The sequence below is a fragment of the Scardinius erythrophthalmus genome (assembly GCF_964197995.2).
Source record: "Scardinius erythrophthalmus genome assembly, chromosome: 21".
NCBI lineage: Eukaryota > Metazoa > Chordata > Actinopteri > Cypriniformes > Leuciscidae > Scardinius > Scardinius erythrophthalmus.
This window is the reverse complement of record NC_138241.1, coordinates 35,563,566-35,588,565: the sequence shown is the minus strand read 5'-3', so window position 1 is coordinate 35,588,565 and position 25,000 is coordinate 35,563,566. Positions and strand designations below refer to the sequence as shown.

Here is a 25,000-nt window from a genome sequence, read left to right as displayed (position 1 = left end):
CTTAGACGATATTTTGCAGACCTCATCGCTATAGTCAGCAATCGGTTCAAGCTGTGCCCAGCGGCCAGACACTTGGCTGTTTATCTGCTGGACCTGTTCATGGACCGCTATGACATCTCAGTACAGCAGCTTCACATGGTCGCTCTGTCCTGCTTGCTTCTGGCCAGTAAGAGTTTACTCCTATTGATCATTACTGAAATTAACACAATTCCAGCTCTTATTGTGTATGATGCACAAAGCACACCGCATTGGGAATGTGCCATAACCATGTGCAACATGCAAACATCACTCACATTTACTTCTGAAAATGTAAACATCTAGTTGAAGATACTGCAGTACATCAGGGGCTTCATTTATAACCGTTGCGTCGCACAAAACCACTTCCCATGCATAAGTTGTGATTGCTTAGCGCTTAATAATAGCAGAACTCATGCTCCAAAAAATATCTCTGTATTTTATACTATTTTATTTATTTATTCAAAAATAAGGCAAGAATAAATGATTTTTAACAATGTAATGTGACGGCACATCCGTGTCTCATATTTTCCTAATGTCTTGTACCGTTAAACATGGGATCATGTGGATGAATATGCAAATCCAAATGATATGCAGATGAGGATATGCATAGTAAAAACGAGGCGTTGTAAGCTCCAGATATGGGTATTTCGGGGTGGGGGAGACGCATGTGCGCACAATCTTCCGCCGACTGGGATTTATAAAGGGAATTTTGTGCAGGTTCTTTTATAAGCCTGAATATTTTTTGGCTTTTGGGTGCACGTACACTTTTAGTAAGGATCCTATGCACAGTTTTATAAATGAGACCCCTGATGACAAAAGTAAAATGGTGTGCAAACATTTCATTTCAAAGTGTTTATTATCCAGGTAAGTTTGAGGAGAGGGAAGACCGTGTCCCGAAGCTGGAGACGCTGAACAGTCTGGGCTGCATGAGCTCTATGAACCTGGTTCTGACCAAACAGGGTCTCCTGCACATGGAGCTGCTGCTCCTCGAGACGTTTCAGTGGAACCTGTACCTTCCCACGGCCGCCCACTTCATCGAGTATTACCTGCCGGTCGCTGTGAGCGAGACGGACCTGCACGACGGCTGGCCGATGGCTTGCATGGAGAAAACCATGCTTTACATGTCCAAATATGCCGACTACTTCCTAGAGGTGTCTCTGCAAGGTGCGGCGTCCAGTCCTAAACTCAATTCACATTTATTTGTATAGCGCTTTTCACAATGCACAACGTTTCAAAGCAGCTTTACAGAAAATGCCCATATTACAATAGAGTGATCTGTTATCAGAGGAAACTGTCTAAGTTATGCATTTCAGAAATGTACATGTACAAATCAGTTCAAATAATGTAATAATTAAAGCAGAAACAATGACAAATGATTATGACATTGAGAAAAATGTTGCAGTGGTGCATGGAGTTTGCGTCATATGTAAACTCACATGCATTGCATTTTCCCCTGTATATGAAGTACATGATCTGCAGGATCAGAATGTTTGTGTTTTCTGTGTGAAGATCATGCATTTCTGCGGTTCGTGCCGTCCCTGGTCGCAGCGGCGTGTGTGTCGTCCTCACGGGTAATCCTGCGTCTGTCTCCCTCATGGCCTCCGCGTCTCCAGCGTCTGTCGGCGTACACCTGGGACCAGATGCTGCCCGCCGTCGAGAGACTGTTAATGTGAGTTTGAGCTTTTGAAGAGTCTCTTCTGCTCACCAAGGCTGCATTTATTTGATTAAACATACAGGAAATATTACAATTTAAAATATCTGGTTTCTATGTGAATATATACAGTAGTCAACCCTTGAAGTGGATCAAAAAAGTTAATCAAAGTTATCCTAAGACAAGAACGATATAACTTTGATGAAAGGTTTTGATCCACTTCAAATGTTGACTACTGTAGTAAAGAGTGATTTATTCCTGTGATCAAAGCTGAGTTTTCAGCATCATTCATTACTCCAGTCTTCAGTGTCACATGATCCTTCAGAAATCACTCTAATATGATGATTTGATGCTCAAGAAACATTTTTCCTGGGCTATTTCCAATCAGTATTTTATAAGTGGTCCCAAATATACATTTCATGAGAGAGCATATTTAATTTTTTTGTTGGGTATGGCCAAAATGCTTTTAAAGGCACGGTGACTGCCAGAATTAAAATTGAATACACATATTTTAAATTGATTAATGATATTCAAAGGTTCTCCAAAATATGGTCTGTGTGTTAGGTTTTGGATGACATGTTGGTTTTAAAATTTTATTAATTGTATTATTATAGGTGAATTTTTGGATTATATGATCAGATAAGAAATCTGGTGTCAGGGAAAAGTTAATGTTCTAATAAAGTCGTGTTAATCTCTCTGTCTATATCTCTATATCACTCACACACACACACTCTCTCCCTCTCTCTCTCTCTCAGTGCTCACGACAGTGATGTAAAGGAAGCAAACAAGCAGAAATGCCAGCATCAGCAGACGGTGTATCCCGTCCCGGGTCAGAGCGGGTCTTTGCACCAGTACATGCAGCGTCCGAACACACAGTACATGCAGAACTGCCAGCCGGTGGTCGTCTCAGCGCAAGGTCCCGCAACATACCTGACGTCCACAGCGCCGATACGAGGCCTCGGACACACACAGAACATGGACGCCAAGGTGAACGTGCCTGGAAGAGCTTACCAGCCCAGCGCGCTTTACCCCTGCTTCGACAGGTGATGGAGACGGGACGGGATCGGTCGGACCGCTCCACCGCACAGGGGCGAGTTTGTATTTATTATGTGCAAATGTGGGATTGCAAACACCACTACCGCTCTGAAATACGCATATGCATTTACATGAATGCATGCATACACAACTTCACTGCATGCAAATGCAACATTCTGAATCCTTTTTAATTTAAGTGATTAGAGTGAAGATTTAAACCAATAATGTTCATGAGGTGTGGAGTCATCCCAAATGTGCAATATTATTATAAAGCTGTCATGCACTTCCCACTGAACACTATCTTGAGTTAAGTTTACTTCAAAGCATTATTATTTACAGGCATCTTTCTAAATGAAGACATCATGGTAGTTTGAAGTAACTTAAGTTCAAGAAAATACTGTTTTTACCAACACAAGCAAGTGTTATTTTGCTCTACCTCATTGAATGTAGACCATTATTGTCTTGCGACCTTACAAATGCACTTTGGTATAGTGTTTTTCTTTTTCTTTTCTTTTTTTTTTTTTAAATAAAAATGCAACATTTCTGTTGTAGCTTGTTTTGGTGGTGTGCATTCACACTGAGGTTTGTATCGATTTGAACGTGTTTATTATTAAATTCACCCTTCTCTGATTCACACAAACATTCACATATGCAACTATTTGTCTTTCTGAATAGTTCTACCTCAACCGCTTTTTGTTTTGAGAATGACACACTGCAACTTTGGTTTAATTGATGTTGAAAAGTCAAACTGATTCATTTGTTCTGATGATCACGATATGCAAGGGTGTTTTTGTAAGTAAATGTTGATAAAAAATTATTTGTTTCATAATCGTGATGTAAACGTGTTGGCTTGACCGGATAATCAAGTTTAATCAAGCATTTCCAAATGTCATGGTTATGTAGAGTGAATATTGGACTTTTAATCTGGATTATAACGCTTGTAATGTCCAAATGCATGGTTTAAACCCATTAACATGATGAATCGCAGCAGAAAAACAAACTGAGCCGTGTGTGAAATCATGACAGGAGACTTAAATGAAACATTTAAGAGGGAAAACTATCATTCTTGTATTGATCTTTGTTGTAGGCACATACTATATACCATACATCCATGTCAGGGAGAATAAATAAATAAACTAATTCATTTAAAAAAAGATTAAAATAAATATATAAAAACAGATTAAAATAAATTGATAACTAAAAAATGAGAATAAAAATATATATAAAATTGATTAAAATGAATGAACAAATAATTTAAAAATTGATTAAAATAATTAAAAAAATATCTTGAAACTAGACAAATAAAAAATAATACATCTAACAGTACAGAACGAAACAAAACAAAAAATTATGTAACGCAATATTTTCCAAATAATAATTGAAATTGTCGACCTTTATTTTGAAGAATTAGCTTAGCTTTGGCTGTGACTAGACAAAGCCTTGTCCTTAGATTTTATAAAACTCATATATTTATTCATATTGATTTTTTTATATATATATATTGATTTTTATAACATTGTTGTTGGTTTTTACTTGACGACAACCTTTAGAACCAGAACATATCAAAACAAGAAAGCATAATGTCACGGGAAATCTTCAACAGACCCAACAGAATTTTTTTATCGCGTTATTATTAATATTAATATTATTATTATCATTATTAGTATTATTATTATCATTATTAGTAGTGTGTGTGTGTGTGTGTGTGTGTGTGTGTGTGTGTGTGTGTGTGTGTGTGTGTGTGTGTGTGTTTTCTAACCGCACCGCAGGAACTCCTCATCTGTCGTCACATCCGGTGTGTCGGAAATTCTCTAGAATATTACAGGAGCTTCGCGTTCATTCCTGTGTGTGTGTATTTTAAGCGCGTGTCCGGCTGTCATGACATTACAGAATATATCCGCATTAACGCTCACATAAACATAAACCCTGAACCTGCGCTGGAGACGTCCAGAGGAGCATTATATTACATATCAACAGGTAAGGGGAGGATTCAGCACTGACTAACACACACATGCTGTCAAAACGCCGTATGGGAGTGTGTTCAGACATATATTCTTCTTATGTAGCGGTGTTCATACCTGGGATTGATGATGTGTTTATGGTCTTATTAAAGTGAGGTGTATTTTATATTATTTTATTGTGAAAGCCTGTCATTAAAACACGCACACACTTTGTTTGCTGTATGAATTAACTGACATTCTCTCAAAACTGCGTTTAATCACCAACCGTTTTAACGGTAATTCTCTCTATGTTCAGTGGTCAGGGCATTTAAATCTCACGTCAATCACGTGGTCTGCAGTTCGAAATTCGATACAGTGTTACATTTGTTGTCATTTAGTCTAGACAAGTTACAATGTGTCTTTACGTTCTTAAAGTGCTAGTGCCCATTTTAATGCATCCAATTATAGACTTCAACCGTAAGCTGTGTTATGCAAGATTTGTTTATGTACACACACCTCCTAAGTGAACTTTCTAGAGAGATTTCTGTCGAATATTCTCTGCAGGGCGGGTCTAATCTGCACGCTTTCATTTCCATCTGTTTAAACTGCGACAGATATACTAGTAGGCTACTAGTTAGTTTGTTAACCTAGTGATTGCAAAGCAAACAGGTAATTATAGATACTATACGTATAGTCAATTACTTATAGAAAATGTGGTTTAGAGTATATGGTTATAGTATTTGTTAAAGTAAAAATATAAGTTTAGATATTTTAGTATATTGCTTTCATGTAAATGATTATTTGCATTTTTTTCTATTTTTATTTTCATCATTACCTCCCTTTTGTCCATTATTATTTTTATTTTATTTTCTGCCACCCTGTATATATGTATAATTAAAAAAGAACGTTGTTTAATGAAGTGCCTTTATGCTTTCATTTCCATCTGTTTAAACTGCGACTGCTATACTAGTAGGCTACTAGTTAGTTTGTTAACCTAATGATTGCATACAGGTAATTATAGATAGCCTACTAAAACTACGATATGATATGAAAATCTTTATTTCGAACTATTAAAAGAAGGAAACGCATAAATAAAATATTCAAACAAGTAAAAAAGAAAATGTATAGCAAAATAAACAATTTAAACATAATACACAACCTGTTGGAAAAGGGATAGGTAGAATTATTAGGTCCTACCTCCAGTACTTACCAAAACAAAATCTCAATCAAACAAGAAAAATCAGGCATACCATTTTAAATAATACAAAAATACACCCATTTACACCCTATACCTAAATTTACTAACCAAAGTATAGTGAGTTGCTTAGAAAATGTGGTTTAGAGTATATGCTTGTAGTAAAGTAAAAATATATGCATGCTTTCATTTAAACTGCGACAGCTAGTTAGTTTTGTGACCTAGTAATTTGTAAATCAAACAGGTAATTATAGATACTATAAGTATAGTAAGTTACTTATATAAAAAGTGTTTTAGAGTATTTGTTAAAGTTAAAATATAATGTAATTTTGTACATTTTAGTTCATTGCTTTCATGTAACTGATTATTTCTATTTTTATTTTCATCATTACCTCACTTTTGTCCATTATTATTTTATTTTCTGCCACCCTGTATGTATCATTAAAAAATAACTTTGTGTGCCTCTTGTTACAGATTAGTTTAGAGTTTAGTTTTGGTTTCACCTGACAGGTGTGTGTGTGTGTGTGTGTGTGTGTGTGTGTGTGTGTGTGTGTGTGTGTGTGTGTGTGTGTGTGTGTGTGTGTGTGTGTGTGTGTGTGTGTGTGTGTGTGTGTGTGTGTGTGTGTGTGTGTGTGTGTGTGTGTGTGTGTGTGTGTGTGTGTGTGTGTGTGTGTGTGTGTGTGTGTGTGTGTGTGTGTGAACTTATCAAACCTACAGGTCTCCGCCTGCGGAAGAGAGCGGGCACACGGCCCGTCGTCATGTTATGCTGGGGAAATGCCTCGTACGGGCAGCTCGGTTTGGGTGGGATTGATGAGGAGATTGTGCTGGAGCCGAGGAAGTGCGAGTTCTTCGAGGGCAAGCGTGTGAGAGATGTGGGATGTGGCAGACGTCACAGTGTGTTTCTGCTGGAGGACGGGACGGTTTACACATGCGGGTGTAATGACCTGGGTCAGCTGGGACACGACAAAGGACGCAAGAAACCAGGTTGGGCCACAAAGACAGTCTGCTAGCATTATAATGTAATGCCTTTTAATTGGACTTTTTGATCTTTAATCTAAATGATTCACTGTGAATCACTGTCCCTATTATTTTCCAAAAAGAAAAATAATGTAATAATTAGGTGGTTCCTTCATTCTAGCATGAAACACCCACTTTTATTGATCCTAACATTTCTTGCTGGATCAAGCCTCACCCTTTATTTTTTTGTAAGTTTTAAGTAGGTTTTGAATATATTAGATCAGTGTTTGATTGTTTTAACTTGTCCCATTTTATTAAACGACCATTCAAAAGTTTGGGATCTGTAAGATTTTATAATGTTTGTGGAAGATGTCTCTTCTGCTCACCAATGCTGCATTTCTGTGAACAAAAATACAGTAAAAACAATAATAATGTGAAATATTAAAATTTAAATCCTCTGTTTTCTATGTGAATATCTAGTAAAGTGTAATTTATTCCTGTGATCAAAGCTGAATGTTCAGCATCATTACTCCAGTCTTCAGTGTCACATGATCCTTCAGAAATCACTCTAATATGCGGATTTGATGCTCAGGAAACATTTCTGATTATTATCATCATTATAAATATCTTTACTGGCACTTTTCATCCATTTAATGAATCCTTCCAGAATAAAATTATTTACTTCTTTAAAAAAAAAAAAAAAATCTTTCTGAACCCAAACATTTTGAACGTAGTACATCACATTCTCACAAACTCTGCGTTCCTGTTCGGGAAGCCTGGGTTATATTAGGTTATATCAAGGAAACAGCCTGTACTTTCATAACATCTGCTGAAATCAATCTGATGGATTTAGTAACATAATACCATTCCACAGAAATGCAGATTAGTCGGTCAGTGTGACATCGGCAACTGTCATTTCCTTAGGAGTCACATGACCTCTAAGTCAGTGACCTCTAACATCAAGAAATATGTTGCACTGAAACTGATGGTCCCTTTATTAGCATCACTGTTTCACATGCCAGAGGATAAAAGCATATTATAATACAGTAAAAAAACAGCTAATACACTAAAATAAAATTAGTCAATAATTGTATCCCTTAAAACTCTTCTTTTGATGACCAAACAAAATGACATATCCTCAAAATAGCCTTAAAATAACTTGAATGTAACTCGACACCCTTGCCTCATTTAGTATGTGTGGTTCTATGAATATGCAAATGAGCCCCGCCTCCACTCACTCACTCAGCTCAGAGATCCACTGGTTGACGATCACACGTTGATCTGATTGGTTACAAGGTAGTTTGTGACGTCAGAAACACCAGCGATTTCAAAGCGTGTTTTTGAGACTGTCTTTGGTTCACTGCAGTTTTAAGCAGAAAATACTCAGCAATGGTGTCGACTTATGAATTTACACATGGTTTGTCTTAAAGCATATTAAAAACACCACATAGACACATAAACAACAACAGGGGGACTTTAAGGAACATTAAGAATGTTGTATTATACAGATTATGCAGTTCAAATATGAATTTTGCTTTATATATAGCCTGGAAATCCAGAGCTAAATCTGAAAGATTAATGGTCTGGCATCGACTAATGAAATTTGGCCGGCTCGAGGGGCGGCACCAAGCATGCATTTGAAAATCTCACTGCACGCAATTGGATAACACTGCGACCAATCACAACAAGCCCCATACTCTTAGCTACCAGCAGAGCTAACTGGTAGATTAGACTCTTACCGTATCCGGTCGGCAAAACAGCAAAAACGCCCTTCTTGCAAAGGAAGGATTCGAGCGCCGTCTTCTGTTCCTCTTTTAGAGAAAAAGCCGAGTCTAACTCGTTCATTGTAGCGGCCAAAGCCGTTTCAAACAACTGGTTTTCATCCATAGCCATCTTGCAATGTTTACTAATGACTTCGACGTCACAGCGCTGTCGTCTTCTGTTTAGCTCCGCCTATATCAGATAACCCAATGTGATTGGTGCAGCTCGGATACAGGGGCATATTTAATGAGCATCATTACTCGACACCGGAGTAACTCGCGAGAACTCTGGATTTCCAGGGTACTTTATATACACAATATATTGGCCAGTTTTCCGTGTAGTGCATCTGTATAATTCACTCAGACCTTCTGATGTTTACACCCTCTCTCTAGAACAGGTAGTGTCTCTGGATGCTCAGAACATTGTGGCCGTGTCTTGCGGTGAATCTCACACTCTGGCTCTGAATGATAAAGGACAAGTGTTTGCGTGGGGTTTGGGTTCAGATGGACAGCTCGGCCTTTCAAATATTGAAGATTGTCTCCGTGTACCCAGGTAAAACACCTTCACCTCTCACAGTATAAAATTAAAAACTTCTATAGACAAATGTGATGATTATAGTCCTTGACCTACATGGCATAACACGGTGTTTCCGTTCTCTCTTCCTAGAACTGTCAAGAGTTTGTCAGAGGTTCACATTACCCAGGTGGCCTGTGGATTTAGGCATTCCCTTGCTTTAGCCAGAGGTATGATTCTTACTATAGTTATAAACCTGGGCCCGTATTTATCAAGCTTCTCAAAGTGCCAAATTAGCCTTAAGTGCTGAGAATTAATGAAATTTACTAATACTTTTCAAACTTAATTATAAAAGCAAGTTCAAATTTCTTAAAGCTAAGAATACCTCTTACCAGTCCTTCCAGAAAAATGATTTTTTTTGTGATTATTGCGGGCAAAAATCCTTGATTATGCAGCACGTTTTCTTAAAAAATGCAATTTTATCCAATTTATATGCAATTTTTTTCTATTTTATGCGATGAAATTGCGGGAACTTGCAAAAATTGCGGGAACTTGCAAAAACTGTGATTCCCCCAACACCCTGTTCTCACTAGGCTACTACCTTAATGTAAAGAGGTAGTGTTTTGTTTCAGACCTTAATAAACACATGGCTCAAACTTACAAAACATTGATGAGTCAAACAAGCTTTACAAAAGGAATATGCTAGCCTGGTTAAAACCAGACCATTCTCAGTAGTAACTGAGTTATGGTCTGGCAAAGCTTCATTAATAACTCATTTCCAAAGGGGCGTCACCAACGGACGTCACTCAAATGCCTCTGGGCGCAATTGGATAGACCTAAAACCAATCAGAGATCGTCATCGTGTAAAGCCATATGCTGCGTCCCAATTCGCCTAAGTTACACTACGCCATAAAAGTATGTACTCTTTTTGTGAAGAAAAGGTATTTACTTTTGAATGTGTAGCAAAAAATTAGGCAAGCTTTGGGACATAATACTTCGTCATCTTTATCGGACGGATCTGTCGCATGCATCCTGTCATGTAAACTGCCCTGTCAATCATCTTGTCACAGTTAAAATCCTCTATAAAATCTAATTTAATTTCCTACCGTTTTGGAGAGAAATGTAGTAGCACGTTCTGCCAGTGGGTCTTTCATGGAGACTGTCCTCATGTGTTTGCAATTTGAATATAATAATGCATTTAAAAGTTGGTGTGCTTCACCAACAGACGTCGCTCAAATGCCTCTGGGCGCAATTGGATAGACCTAAAACCAATCAGAGATCGTCATCGTGTAAAGCCATATCCTGCGTCCCAATTCGCCTAAGTTACACTATGCCATAAAAGTATGTACTCTTTTTGTGAAGAAAAGGTATTTACTTTTGAATGTGTAGCAAAAAATTAGGCAAGCTTTGGGACATACTACTTCGACATCTTTATCAGACGGATCTGTCGCGTGCATCCTGTCACGTAAACTGCCCTGTCAATCATCTTGTCACAGTTAAAATCCTCTATAAAATCTAATTTAATTTCCTACCGTTTCGGAGAAAAATGTAGTAGCACGTTCTGCCAGTGGGTCTTTCATGGAGACTGTCCTCATGTGTTTGCAATTTGAATATAATAATGCATTTAAAAGTGTCTGCGCTTCACCAACAGACGTCGCTCAAATGCCTCTGGGCGCAATTGGATAGACCTAAAACCAATCAGAGCGATCGCCATCGTGTAAAGCCCGCCTCAACGTTTCTGATTGGTGCCACGATTTCGACGGATTAGAAATGGGCTTGAATGAGCTCTTTGCCAGACTACTTGTAGAGCAAATCTAAATTTGCTGGAAGTTGCCTGGTTTTTCCCAGGCTAGGAATATGCTACAACTTCTGTAAAAATGAGTAAATGAAATAAAATAAAATAAAATGTGTGCTTCCTGTTTTACAGAGGTAGCTATACAAAACAGACTTCTTCTGTTAAAATATATAAGTGCAATCTCTTACTGTAAAGTAAATTTACATACTACTAATATACTTACAACTGTAATAACGTCACTTCATAATGTTCCCATGGCGACAGGGGAAATGCCTGCTCTTGTGTGAAGTAAACGTAACATTTTTCATCTTTCTGCTAAGATATATGTGACTTTTTTGCAACGAAAATGCGGGGATTATGAAATCATGCAAGCTCTGCATATTTTGGGCGCGGAAATCAGCAATTTATGTGGCGAAAGTGCGTTTTTCTGGTCTTACTCTCCCAGTTTTTAAGACAGTTCGAGAAGTACACCATTCAATGTGAATTTATCTTAGAACATTCTTAAATGAGGAAATTTATTCAGTGATTGGTCCATGCCAATGTCGTCAACCAAAATCCCGTTTGTGGCACAGCAAAGTGTTGTGAATCATCTATAAGACTGACACTTAAGATTTAGTCCTACACTTCACTTAAATTACGACTGAGATGCTTGATAAATATCTTTTAAGCGCAGCTTTGAGCCAAGAATATTTTTACTCTTACAGATTTTTACTCTTATAAATGGGCCCCTGATTCTCCCTCCTGAAAATTACCCTAATTATGCATCATTATTCCCAAATTCTCGCTCAAGGAGGTCAGATGTTCTCCTGGGGCCAAAATAAATATGGACAGCTGGGTCTCGGGATGCAGGGAGCGGGTGTTTCCACCCCACAAGTCATTCAGTCTTTGCAGGGCGTCCCGTTTGCCCAGATATCTGCGGGAGGCGCTCACAGCTTCGGGCTCACGCTCTCCGGGGCCGTTTTTGGCTGGGGGCGAAACAAGTTCGGCCAGCTGGGCCTCAGCGATAATGATGGTAAAACATACACCTCAGACATCCAGTTGAGCTTTCTCTGGTTTAATGATTTTATAGTGGAGTACGTGGTGTTCCTCAGATCGCAATTTCCCTGCCTTGCTGAAGACTCTCAGGTCCCAACGGGTGGTTTACATATGCTGTGGAGAGGACCACACGGCAGCACTAACAAAGGTGTGGATTGATTTTACAGGATTTGGTGCTTATTTTAAGGGCTTAATAAGCAACATTATCATTTATTATGACATGTTAAATGTAGGGATGCACTGAAATGAAAAATCTGGCCTGAAACCGAGACCGAAAATGCTGCTGCTTTATTTTTTTATTATGGTAACACTTTATTTTACTGTGTCGTTGTTACACGTTACGTGCAGTTACTATAGTAATAACTATAAATTATGCATAATTACATGCAACTAACCCTAAACCAAACCAAACCTACTCCTAACCATCTAGTTAATTAATATTACTTGGTACTTAAATGTATAATAACAGTGTAACAAAGACACCTTAAAATAAAGTGTAACCAAAATGATTTATTTCTTATTTTAAGTTAGCTTATTTAGGTATAATTGTATTAATATTAGACTTTTTGAATGAATTTTTTTAAAATGAAATTCAACCATTTTAATCATGCTGAATTAAAAAAATGGGGGGGGGTTAAGATCAAATACACTAATTGCAAGCATGGATTAATACAGTATAACAAAGTTACAAATAAAGTAAGGTCTAATTGTAGTGTATTCAGGTACAGATATGTAATAATTAGGGTTAATGTAAATAACACTATAGTTCACTGTATAAATTAAATGTAGATTAATCTTTGTTAAAGCTGTGTTTTTGTTGGATAATGACTTAGCAGCAGGTATTTATAGGCTTCTGTCACTTTAAGACCGAATGCACTGGTCCAATATAATGATACACATCCGATTTCTTTCTCAACTCTTTATGTTCACTTAAGACATAACCGACTGTGTTTACGAGAATACTTGCAGAGATGAGTGTTTTGACATAATTTTGTGTGTGTGTCCGTTCAAGCGCACACGGAGATTTAAAGAGGAATCAATTCACGAAACGTACCTCTCTGTGTACATGCGCGCCCTTCGGGAACCAAAAATGCAATTTTTGTCTGCCGAAATTTCGGTGCATCCCTTATTAAATGCTGTACATTCAGAAGAAGGAATTGCCATAGTTTAGATTAAATCAAGTTAAATTTATTTGTATTGCACTTTTCATACTACACATTGTTTCAATGCAGATTTAAAGAAAATTATGATTAATGTTTATAATATATTCACACTAGCACTTTTGGTTGTGCATCTGTTTGTGTGTGTGTGTGTGTCACTTACTTTCAAGTGTTAAAGCTCCCTTAATATCTTAATGCCTTATAGTTGTTTTTAACAGATTAGAACTGGGCGATAATATAGTTTACATTTTGCAACAATACAAGCAAAAAAAAATAATTTTTTTTTGCTATATAACATATATCGCTTTGCCTGAGTATGTTTGCAGATAAGTTGGACGTGCTTATCCAACTTTATGTAAAAAGCTGGATGATAAGAGTCACATTTTCTGGCAATATTTGCTATATCACTGTATATATAGGTTTAGGCTATATGATTTGTAATTATTGATTTTTATTTTGTAGGAGGGAGGTGTGTTTACATTTGGAGCTGGTGGGTACGGTCAGCTGGGACACAACACCACAAACCATGAGGTGAACCCCAGGAAGGTGTTTGAACTGATGGGGAATGTGGTTGCGCAGATCGCTTGTGGTAGGTAAGTATTAAACAATCCATAAACAATCATTTCATTTGAGCTCAATGTCTGTCTACGTTTTCTATATGAAAGCTTGAGACCGACTACCAATAAGCTTCTTTATAAGGATGTATGGTAACACTTTACAATAAGGTTAATTAATTAACATTAGTTAACATGAACTAATAATGAACAATACTTCTGCAGCATTTATTAATGTTAGTTAATTTTAATTTCAACATTTACTAATACATTTATTAAAAGCAAAGGTTGTATTTGTTAACATTAGTTAATGCACTGTGAACTAACATGAACAATCAATGGAACAGCTGTATTTTTATTAACTAACATTAATAAAGATGAATAAATACTGTAACAAATGTATTGCTCATTGATAGTTCATGTTAGTTAATACATTAACTAATGAACCTTATTGTAAAGTGTTTCGGGATATATTTTTAATTATGAAGAACATGAATTGCTTTTGTCTTCGCCTGCATGTAAGGCAGCACACTTTGGCGTTCGTCCCTTCATCAGGAAAGATTGAGTCGTTTGGTCTCGGGGGAAACGGACAGCTCGGGACGCGCTCGACCTACAACCGGATCAGTCCCGCTCCTGTGAAAGGCTGCTGGCGAGCCCATACTGATCCCGTGCCTATGGATATCGGTGGGTTGACTTTGTTTACATGAAGTCTTTCAACAGAATTCCTTTCTCAGACAGCTGTCCTTCTCAGGATTTCTCGAATGCATACAGTGGTACTGACTTTGGTCATTATGCCACCATGCATAACACAACACATCTCATGCAGTTTATTTATGTTAAAGGGGTCCTATAATGCCTTTTTCAGATATTTTTTTTAAAACGGTAACTTTGTGAGGGTGAGCAAAAAACGCGCCGTTTTTGTGTGTGTCCCTTTAAATGCAAATGAGCTGCTGCTCCCGGCATAGAGGGCGGAGCTTCAAGAGCTCGTGTTTTAGCAGCTCCGTTTAGCAGTTAGTTGATGAATTTGTGTAGCTGATGTGGAGTTAACTATCTTCTAGTCATTGATTAGCATATTCTGTCATGATAATCAAAAAGTTGTGTTCCCGCGGGTGGGGTTTATGTAAATTTTAGGGTTTGTGATGTCACTAACCCGTGAAGAAGCTCATTGTAGTCTCTGCCAGCCGTTTGTTGTAGTCCTTAAAAAGCGATTTCTTTAAAAGCAAATATCTCCCTTTGCTTTGAACTTTGTGTCGTAACTTTGCAGATGTTGTTTATGCTCAAACAGCAACATTACACACTAACTAAAGTTAGAAAAGTCAAATCATAATCAACCACCCCTTTAAAGTCAATAAACCAAATAACTCTGTTTAACAGATAAAATACCTAGTCTAAATGGCTTATTTAGGAAAATGTTTAGATTTAGATTTAGTAAAAATATGGTGCCTATTGAACATGCATGTTTTTGTGCCGGCTTCAAGTAATTCCTAAACAGTGGAGCATGGCTCTAGCAACTCCCAAGATTATGGGTTGTGTAAGCAGATAAAAAAAATATGTATCCCATGAATGCAATGTAAGTTGTAATGCATATGTCAAATACATAAATGTAAATGTACTCTAAATGTAAGTTAATATCTCCCCTTTTCCACCGACACAGTTCGGGTTCCCAGCCTCTGCACATTTGTACTGCAGAAACGGGATACCAGGTTGGACAGATCAGTTTAACTCAAGTTGCTGGTCTCGAATGGAGCCCGGGGTAGAGAAATGCTGTCGCTGTCTATGGCAGTCTCGTTTAGCAGTGTAATAACTTTGCTCTTTATGTCTAAATATATAAAACTGAGAACGCGAGAGAGACCCAGTGCGAGAGTGCGACTGAATCAATGGTTTAATTTTCTATATATCTCCAGATTGGATAGACATTATGATTTATGCAAGCTTCCGGTACACTAGAATCACTCCTGGTACTGTGAACAGCACAACAGAAGTCCAGCACTCCCTGCAAAACACAACGGGACTGTCACTATTTTATTTTAGATGAGTTATAGTCAGGAAAGCAACACGTAGCTGCTTTAAGGCACCGTTTCTTCTCCTGGCTGCGAACCAGCTCTGTCTCCAGAATACGAACCATCCTGGTGGAAAAGGGGAAACACAGTTAAGTTGCATTTTAGTATAGAGAGTTTGCATTGACGTCACTTTCCCGCAGGAACACACTCCCTCAGCCGGACTGAGTGGCAGAAGAGCTGCTGTGTGACTGGGTTTAATAGAGGAAACTGCAAAACCGCGAGTAAAACAAACGATTATCAGTTTAAACTAAAGGTTGGCCTCGATATAGTGTTCCTTACAACTTACCAAAGATCCAGTGATCCGTGGATATTGACATGCAGCAGGAATCGTGTTTCCTGACATTAATATGAGCCTAATTTCCACGCCGGGGAAATACATAAAGCAAATTTATCTGTGAACACTTTTATAAACACAATTTAGGTCTAAATCTGGGTAATCACTTATATCAATGTTATATATATATATATATATATATATATATATATATATATATATATATATATATATATATATATATATATATATATATATATATATATATATATATATATATATATATATAATATAATATAATATAATATATATATATATCAACATATCGTCCAGCCCTTAAACTTGTATTTTTTGTCAGTGTTTATTTAAAAACGTCCAAATTATGCAGAATATATGATGGTAAATATTTAATTGATGAGTTGTCAATATAACAATACAATATATAGTGTAGGGCTGACTTCTAATAGTCGAGGATTCGACGATTCGATTCGGAGAGGTCTGATTCGACTATGAACCTCATAGTCGAATACATGGGCGTCAGTTTGGTTTGAAATGTGCAGGGGACAGAGACGCATTCGCATTTTCAGAAGGGCTGGGTACCATTTTTATTTAATTTTTTCGCTTTCGCGCTGGTCATGTTTTGAAAGAGATGTCCTGTAGCTTACTAATGTAAATAAATAAAAATGTATTCAAAAATCTGCTTCACATTTTCAGCAGGGCTGCGGAGCGGCTGTGAGTTGACTCCACACGGTTCTCATGTGCGTTAAAAAGCTTTACGTGGTTTAATGTACCTAAACAATGATTACCAAATTCCCCTCTCATGTTGCTCCTCATAACCACTTAAAATGGTAAAAAAAATCGAACCCAGAGTCCAATTATTATGGACGTTAACTGATATTAAGCGTTTCAGCTTCACATTTTCAGCAGGGCAGCGGAGCGGCTGTGAGTTGACTCCACGCGGTTCTCATGGGCGTGAAAAAGCTTTACGTGGTTTAATGTACCTAAACAACCATCACCAAATTTCTCTCTCATATTGCTCCTCATGTTTATGAAATGTTATGATATATGTGTGATATATATGTGTTTTTTAGCTCTTTTGTTTGAAATGGAAAAAATCTAGCTGCTATCTAAAAAAAAAGAAAAAAAAAAAGGTTCGACTATCAGTCGACTACGGCAAAATCTAACGAATCAGATTCGACTATGAAAATCCTTAGTCGAAAACAGCCCTAATATAGTGTATGATTTTACTCCTAAATTCAGCATATTGACACAAAATAATAACTGCAAATCCCCCTTTCTCTGCCTGTATCCAGTTGTTTCAATGAATTGCAGCAATGCTTTCTGTAAAAACACACCTCAGATTTCTTGTCAAATCTATTTATACAGTCAATCTCAAAGCTCTTTCCCGTTTTAGATGTGTTTTGTGTGTTTTTCGCTGCGTTCAACCAATGCTATCGCTCAGTGTTTCTGCCACTCAGTGTGTGTGACCGCAGTCACTCCGGCCGACGGTGACGTCACACGCATAACCTCTATTGTACGTGACGATGACTTGTTCACTCATCAGTGAGCCAATGTGTGTATACTGTGAACCGATATACTGATTCACGGAGTTGATTGAGACGCACCCCAAGAAAACCATGTGGTGATGTTTCAGATTTGACAGGGCTGTGTATTTCAGAGGCGGAACAGAGTTACTGTGTGAAGAGGATCTACGCTGGAGGAGACCAGAGCTTCGCTCCCTATGCTTTATCTCAGGTATGAGCAGAGGTCAAGGGTCACGCTGACGAGACATGCATTAAGATTTGATTGGATTGTGAAAAGTGCTATAAATAAACCTGCGATTTCATCATATTAAATGTTCCTCGTTATTATGGTACCAGAATGAAACCGGAATAGCTGTCTAATTTGTATTTATTTAATGATACTGTATTTATCTGGATGTTAAGATATTTCGTGTCACACAAATCCTGTTTTACATGGACACATGATATGTCAGCGTCCAAAACTGTCAAAAATGTGCAGTTTGTTTTAGTTTGCACAGTTGCCTTTGTAGCGATTGGCCATTTGCTGATGTTCCCATTTAAATGACTCAGCTTTATTCCTGAAGGACGACAGCCCTCCGCTGGATGTGAGGATAACCAGACCTGACGGACAGATCTACACACTCAGCGCTGACGTCATCCAGAAATGGCTCAATCACGGTCATGGGAGACTGTCTCCAGAAATCACCAAGTACTGCTTTTCATAACTTCATGAAGCTGTCTGAACTAGTGCGACGGATCACAAAACTCACGGTCCGGATCATTTACGGATTTTGAGCCATGGATCTTATCGCTTTTAGGATCGAAAAAAAATGATGTATATGATATATATATACACTACCGTTCAAAAGTTTGGGGTCAGTAAGATTTTTAATGTTTTTAAAAGAGTCTCTTCTGCTCACCAAAGCTGTGTTTATTTGATTAAAAATACAGTAAAAATTGTGAAATATTATTCCAGTGTAAATCATCTGTTCTCTATGTGAATATATAGTAAAGTGTAATTAATTCCTGTGATCAAAGCTGAATGTTCAGCATCATTACTCCAGTCTTCAGTGTCACATGATCCTTCAGAAATCACTCTAATATGAGGATTTGATGATCAAGAAACATTTATGATTATTATCAGTGTTGAAAACAGTTCAGATTTCTGTGGAAACCATCATACATTTTATTTCTCAGGATTCTTTGATGAATAGAAAGTTTTAAAGAACAACATTTATTTGAAATAGAATCTTTTGTAACATTATAAATGTCTTTACTGTCACTTTTGATCAATTTAATGTGTCCTTGATGAATAAAAGTATTAATTTCTTTAACTTCTTTCCAAAAAAAAAAATTCTTACTGACCCCAAACTTGTGAACGGTAGTGTGTGTGTGTGTGTGTGTGTGTGTGTAAATATATATATATATATATAGCAGAAACTACTAGCCTAACTGTTAAAGTTCAAACATTATTAAAGACAAGTGAACAGTCAGTAATAAAAATAGGATAAAATACACAAATTACAAGTTACAAAGTCTAACAGTAGTTTTCAGTTACAGAAATTAAAAGAAATTAATTTCAGAAATTACAGGCCTAAATGTAAAATAACACTTTGTTCACTGTATAAATTAAATATAGGTTCATCTTTGTTAAAGCTGTATTTTGTTGTTTTACGACAGCAGGAATATTAGGCTGCTGTCCCTTTAAGACTAATCACCGAATAAACTAACAAACATCCGGTTTCTTTCTCAACTATTCACTTATGACAGAACCGAGAGAATTCTTGCCGAGACGGGGATTTAGACATAATTTTGTGTTTATGTGTCCGGCAAGGAAACGCGAAAGAGGAATCAATTCGGTGTTTGAGCGCTGTCTGAAACGCGCCTAGTCACAGATAACGCGCAAATCCTGATTTTCACCTCTTCTTCCGCATTTAAAATGTGTTTGAATGTGTAAATTGGCAAAACAAAACACGTCCAAATGATAAACTTTTCACTCTATGATGGTTAAACTTCGCGAATCACATGCGTGCCGAACCGTGAGGCCTGGTCCGTATGGATCACGGATCACACTAATGATGTGTCTTTGGCGTCTCTTGCAGCGAGATTGATCTTGTGTTCTCGTCAGCGAGTTGTCTCAATGGAAGTTTTCTGTCTGGAAGGTAACTAGATGCTATACACTCAAAACACATTGTGTACAGTGTATATATACAGTTATGGTTTCTCTAATGAGTGTTGTGTTTTGCAGCAATCCGGATCACTACAGCACTAGCAGTAAGTGCTCCGGTGTGGACATTAACACGGCCCGGCTGCTCTTCCACAGGCTCATCCAATCTGATTACCCACAAATCTCTCAGATTGTGAGTCACTTGTTTTTATGTTTCCAGCATGAATGAAACCATTGTACACTACCAGTCAAACGTTTGGGATTTTTAACGTTTTTAAAAGAAGTCTCTTCTGCTCACCAAGGCTGCATTTATTTGATTAAAAATACAACCAAAAAACAGTAATATAGTTATATTTTCTATTTTAATATATTTTAAAATGTAATTTAATCATTACTCCAGTCTTCAGTGTCACATGATCATTCAGAAATCATTCTAATATGAGGATTTGATGCTCAAACATTCATTACTATTGTCAATGTTGATTCTTTGATGAATAGAAAGTTCAAAAGAACAGCATTTATTTGAAATAGAATCTTTTCTAACATTATAAATGTCTTTACTGTAACTTTTGATCAATTTAATGCAACCTTGATGAATAAAGTATTGATTTATTTTATTTATTTCACCAAAAAAATTAATAAAAAATTCTTATTGACCCCAAACTTTTGAATGATAGTGTTTAATGTTACAGAAGCTTTCTAATTCAGATAAATGCTGTTCTTTTGAACTTTCTATAAATCAAATAATCCTGAAATAAACATTTAAATTGATGTTTTCAACATTGATCAAATTTCTTGATCATATTTTTATGATTTCTGAAGGATCATGTGACACTGAAGACTGGAGTAATGATGCTGAAAATTCAGCTTTGATCACAGGAATAAATTACACTTTACTATATATTCACATAGAAAACAGCTGCTTTAAATTGTAATAATATTTCACAATATTATTATTATTATTTGTTTGTATTAATTTGTTTTAATCAAATAAATGCAGCCTTGGCGAGCAGAAGAGACTTCTTTTAAAAACATTTAAATCTTACCTATTGAAAACTTTTGACTGGTAATGTAATTTTCAGAAGCATTAATTTTAAGTCCTTAAGTCCTTATCATTCCTGATGTAACCAATGCATGCGTCATCCTAATCCAGATAGCCGCTAGTTTGGAGAAGCATCTCCTCCCCAGATTGAGCAGTTCTCCTCCAGACATCGAGGCTCTGAGACTGTACCTCACGCTGCCCGAGTGTCCGCTCCTCAACAGCCCCAGCAACTACACCACCCTCACCATTCCCTTCGCCAAGGCCATCGTGAGCCTCAAAGACACCCCCATCAAAGTGCTCGGTACGTCCCATCCTCTATAAGAGGAAATCTGTGTGTTGGGCTTCGTCACGGCTCTTGTAAAACACTGAACAATATTTTGCTGGTCCAAAATCAGCAGTTAGCAAATATTTTGGTAGCGCTTTACAGTAAGGTTTATTAATTAACATTAGTTAACATGAACTAATAACGAACAATACTTCTACAGCATTTATTAATCTTAGTTAGTATTAATTTCAACATTCACTATTAAAATCAAATGTTGTATTTGTTAACATTAGTTTGTGAACTAACATGAAAAAACATTTTTTATTAACTAACATAAACAAAGATGAATAAATACTGTAACAAATGTATTGTTACATGTACATGTTAGTTTATACATTAATGTTAACTAACGAACCTTATTGTAAAGGGTTGCCGATATTTTTGTATCAAATATATTTTACTGCTCAATTTATATAAAAATAATATGACGTAAAATGTTTATATTTGAATGTTTTACAAAATAATTCTTTTGACTTTGGCTGGATCATCTCAGTGAGAACAGCTTGTGTTAAATTAAATTAGTGCTAAATGATGATTTATTTGAATGAACAGTATTTTATCAAACATGTTCTGTATAATGTGGTGGCTGTGTACAAAAAGGCTTAATATAAAGAGATACAATTTTTATGAATGGATCCGCAAATTGACTTCTTTAAAAGACTTTATTCTCTAACCTAGGAAAATTCCCAGACCAGTCGGACCATTACATTTTAAGCCAGTTTTGTTTTTTGAAGTTAAAAGGAATTTAACTTCTTTCCAACTGCATGCATTTACACAGTGGCCACTTTTGCCATATGCGTAGTGCACTATTAGTGTACAATAGGCAATGGTCAACTTCTGCACATTGGTAGGTATTTCTGAGTACATCATGTTGACACATTCAACTGTGTGTAAGTGCTTCGTCTCACAGCGTGCCTGAGGCCGTGCCATTCCGGAATCATCCTGCCTTCCTGATGCTCAATATTTTTTTTATAAAGAATAATTTGTGAATAATAACTTCTTAAAAAAAAATATAATAATTAAGTTAGGGCATAAGAAGAATTTCTTACCAAGGAGATAATTTTTTTTTCAACTATTTTCTTGTTTGATCATTTAGTTTGTTGGTGAATCTCATGACGAAATGTCTGGGTCATAATTCACCCCAAAAAAATAAATAAAAATGATAACTTTTGAACAAGGAAAATTATTGTTTAGGATCATTGAGGGTTTTTTTTTTTTTTTTTTGCATTGTGACATTGTTTTAATGGCAGCCAAGCACATTTTCTCCCCCAGATACTTATTGTGGTTGCATGCAAAAAAATAAAATAATTTACTGTAATACTATATTCTTCCGGTCTTATTCAGGGTTTAAATCTGTGTTGAAGATCAAGTTCTTGGTAGTTTTTCTAAGAATCTCCCTTTTACATTTTAGCCTACATCTAGAATCAGCCATTGTTATTTTAATGTGTTTTTTTTGTTTTATTAGGAAACTGGTGGTCCAGGTTTGAGCCGGCGGTCTTCCAGAGGCTGGTGGAGCTCTATAAGGAGGTGGTGGTGTATCTGCTGCGGTTGCAGAAACTGGGTATCCCTCTTTCTGAACAGAGGATCTTCACCTGCTTCTTGCACACCTCACTCAAACTCCTGGAGATCCTCCACTCGGTGAGCTCCACAGTTGGTGAACAGTTCATGAAATTCTGTGCCGGTATTTTTCCGGTATACTTTACTACTTTACATTAATAAATGAAAAGAAACTGTAAGTCATTTATAGTCTGTGTCATACAAGTCATACAAGTCGCTGTCTGCCATTGTCTGTGATGTTTGTATATTCATAAAAACTATTTTAATTTTTTTTTTTTTTTTTTTTTTTTTTTTTTTTACAAAAATCTTCCTTTCCATGAAATATTTTGTTTTCCTCAAATTCTGTGTTGTGTATTTTCTGGTAATCAAATGAAGACATAAAACATTAATTTAATTTATCTTTGTCATATGAAATTAAACAAACTTTTTTGTCAAACAACATGCTACTTAACTGAGCTTTATACTGTTAAAATTAAAACAGAAGAAAAAATAACATTTTGATAATAATTTATTATTATTAGTGTTAGTATTATTATTACATTGAGTCATATCTAAATTCTACAATGCAACAGTAATATATTTGTCAAGTTAAACCAAACTTTTATTTTGACGGGTTGCCCTGAAGATTTTTGAGTCTCTGTGTGTTTATGATATGACAATAATAGTTTTTCTTAAATGAAATGTAAAATTCTGATGAAGTGACTCTGGAGATTCATTCATGTTCTCATATAGTGAGTCTGCTGAGGCTCGAAAACACATCGAGCGTCACACTGCGCCATTCATTCACATAGAGACATGCGGAAAATGCAGGATTCCTATTTAAATAGTCTTACTCTCGCGTTCTTGCGTTCTCAGGTACCGAAATTTGCCACAGATGATTTAATGTGAATCGGTACTCGTTAGTAACTACGTGATTTGGTCGGTGCCATTAAAAGTACAGAGTTTGGTACCCAACCCTAGTGAACAGACACTGGCTGTGCCCCATTTTGGGAAACATCTGTCTTAAATACTAAAGTAGAATTAGTGTGTACCAAATCATTTAAAATGGCATGCCTCTAAAATCTCTGATGCTCGTCTTGCTACCCACTCATAATATTGTACTTTACATTAGTTAACATGAAGTTCTTCTCATTCTTGCTGGTGAAATGTACAGTAGTTAGCAATTGGAACCATACTGTAATTTGCTAATATCATTCTTATTATGGTGTTGCAGGTTAATGAGCGTGCTGGCCAGATCATCCAGTATGATAAGTTCTATATTCACGAGCTGGATGAGCTCATTGACATCAGGAATGATTATGTCACCTGGTTTCAGCAGCAGATGTTCTCTTTGGTGAGTTTGCATTGTTCAAAGGTAATCAGCTTCATTTTACACTCCTGAATTTTCAAGCTACATGTGAAGGCCAAGTATGGTAACCCATATGCCCAAGTTAGCACACACATTACTAGGAGTAGTGAATACACACACTCTCACACACCCGGAGCAGTGCTTTGCTCAAAAAGTGTAATTCTTGTTCTACTAGCAGCACTGAACAGAATTAGGTTGTGTTTGAAACTTGTCTTTTATTTTGGTTGTTCTGTTTGGTTCTAGATGTGTAAAAATGACACTTTCCTTTAATTATATTCCTTAAAACTCATCTTTGATCACAAAATGACATATTTAAAAGTTTTTTCCTGTGAAAAAATTATTCATGCCCTAAAATATCTTGAATGTAACTCGACACCCTTGCCTCATTTAGTATGCGCGGTTCTATGAATATGCAAATAAGCCCCGTATCCACTCACTCACTCAGCTCAGAGATCCACTGGTTGGCGATCACACGTTGATCTGATTGGTTACAAGGTAGTTTGTGACGTCAGAAACACCAGCGATTTCAAAGCGTGTTTTTGAGACTGTCTTTGGTTCACTGCAGTTTTAAGGAGGAAATACTCAGCAATGCTGTCGACTTATGAACTTACACATGGTTTGTCTTAAAGCACATTAAAAACACCATTTAGACACAAAAACAACATTAAAAGCTGGATTTTCACTTTAACCCTCTGATGGTCTTTTTTTATGTCTACACTCGAGTCCTTTGGGGTCTCTAGAGACCCCAGACAATAACATTTAATTTTGTAACAAGATAGTAGGTTTTTTTTTTACAAATGGAATTTTGTTCTGTTTGTTAATGTTTTTACTCAACATTTGTGCAGTTTTTGGAGAATTTATGATATTTTTTAAATTTCTATAAATAAATAAATAAATAAATAAATAAATATTTAAATAGCCTTTTTACAAAAAAACAGCATTTGATGTAAAATTCACTTTATAAAAGACCCAGATTTCTAACTTTCATTCATGGGGATAACATGGATGATTTTAAATGGTTTAATGTAACAATTATTCCCATTTTTTGGAAAATGCAGTTTTAAAATAAAAAATAATAATTTTAACCACT

General features: G+C 36.5%; 2 protein-coding genes across 8 annotated transcripts in view; both read left to right on the top strand.

Annotated features, from left to right (window-relative positions):
• The window catches only part of ccnj (cyclin J), a 5,150-nt gene extending 1,455 nt beyond the window's left edge, over positions 1–3,695 (top strand). For 2 of the 4 annotated variants that reach the window (XM_081350557.1, XM_081350558.1), the window contains exons 3-6: positions 1–166; positions 883–1,182; positions 1,528–1,687; positions 2,425–3,531. The exon at positions 1–166 is cut by the window's left edge and continues 45 nt beyond it. In XM_081350557.1, the coding sequence (XP_081206683.1) occupies positions 1–166; positions 883–1,182; positions 1,528–1,687; positions 2,425–2,716 (918 nt within the window). In that variant the 3' untranslated portion in view covers positions 2,717–3,531. Of the gene's footprint in view, positions 167–882; positions 1,183–1,527; positions 1,688–2,424 lie in introns of all 4 variants that reach the window. The other 2 variants (XM_081350559.1, XM_081350560.1) reach the window with 2 other exon arrangements.
• An 808-nt stretch (positions 3,696–4,503) lies between these two features.
• The window catches only part of herc4 (HECT and RLD domain containing E3 ubiquitin protein ligase 4), a 33,719-nt gene continuing 13,222 nt past the window's right edge, over positions 4,504–25,000 (top strand). For 2 of the 4 annotated variants that reach the window (XM_081350627.1, XM_081350628.1), the window contains exons 1-15: positions 4,510–4,681; positions 6,557–6,823; positions 8,950–9,109; positions 9,224–9,300; positions 11,656–11,877; positions 11,957–12,048; positions 13,523–13,653; positions 14,138–14,298; positions 17,603–17,703; positions 18,056–18,180; positions 19,574–19,633; positions 19,720–19,831; positions 20,792–20,981; positions 22,471–22,643; positions 23,776–23,895. In XM_081350627.1, coding sequence (XP_081206753.1) covers positions 6,598–6,823; positions 8,950–9,109; positions 9,224–9,300; positions 11,656–11,877; positions 11,957–12,048; positions 13,523–13,653; positions 14,138–14,298; positions 17,603–17,703; positions 18,056–18,180; positions 19,574–19,633; positions 19,720–19,831; positions 20,792–20,981; positions 22,471–22,643; positions 23,776–23,895 — 1,950 coding nt within the window. In that variant the 5' untranslated portion in view covers positions 4,510–4,681; positions 6,557–6,597. Of the gene's footprint in view, positions 4,682–6,556; positions 6,824–8,949; positions 9,110–9,223; positions 9,301–11,655; positions 11,878–11,956; positions 12,049–13,522; positions 13,654–14,137; positions 14,299–17,602; positions 17,704–18,055; positions 18,181–19,573; positions 19,634–19,719; positions 19,832–20,791; positions 20,982–22,470; positions 22,644–23,775; positions 23,896–25,000 lie in introns of all 4 variants that reach the window. The other 2 variants (XM_081350630.1, XM_081350629.1) reach the window with 2 other exon arrangements.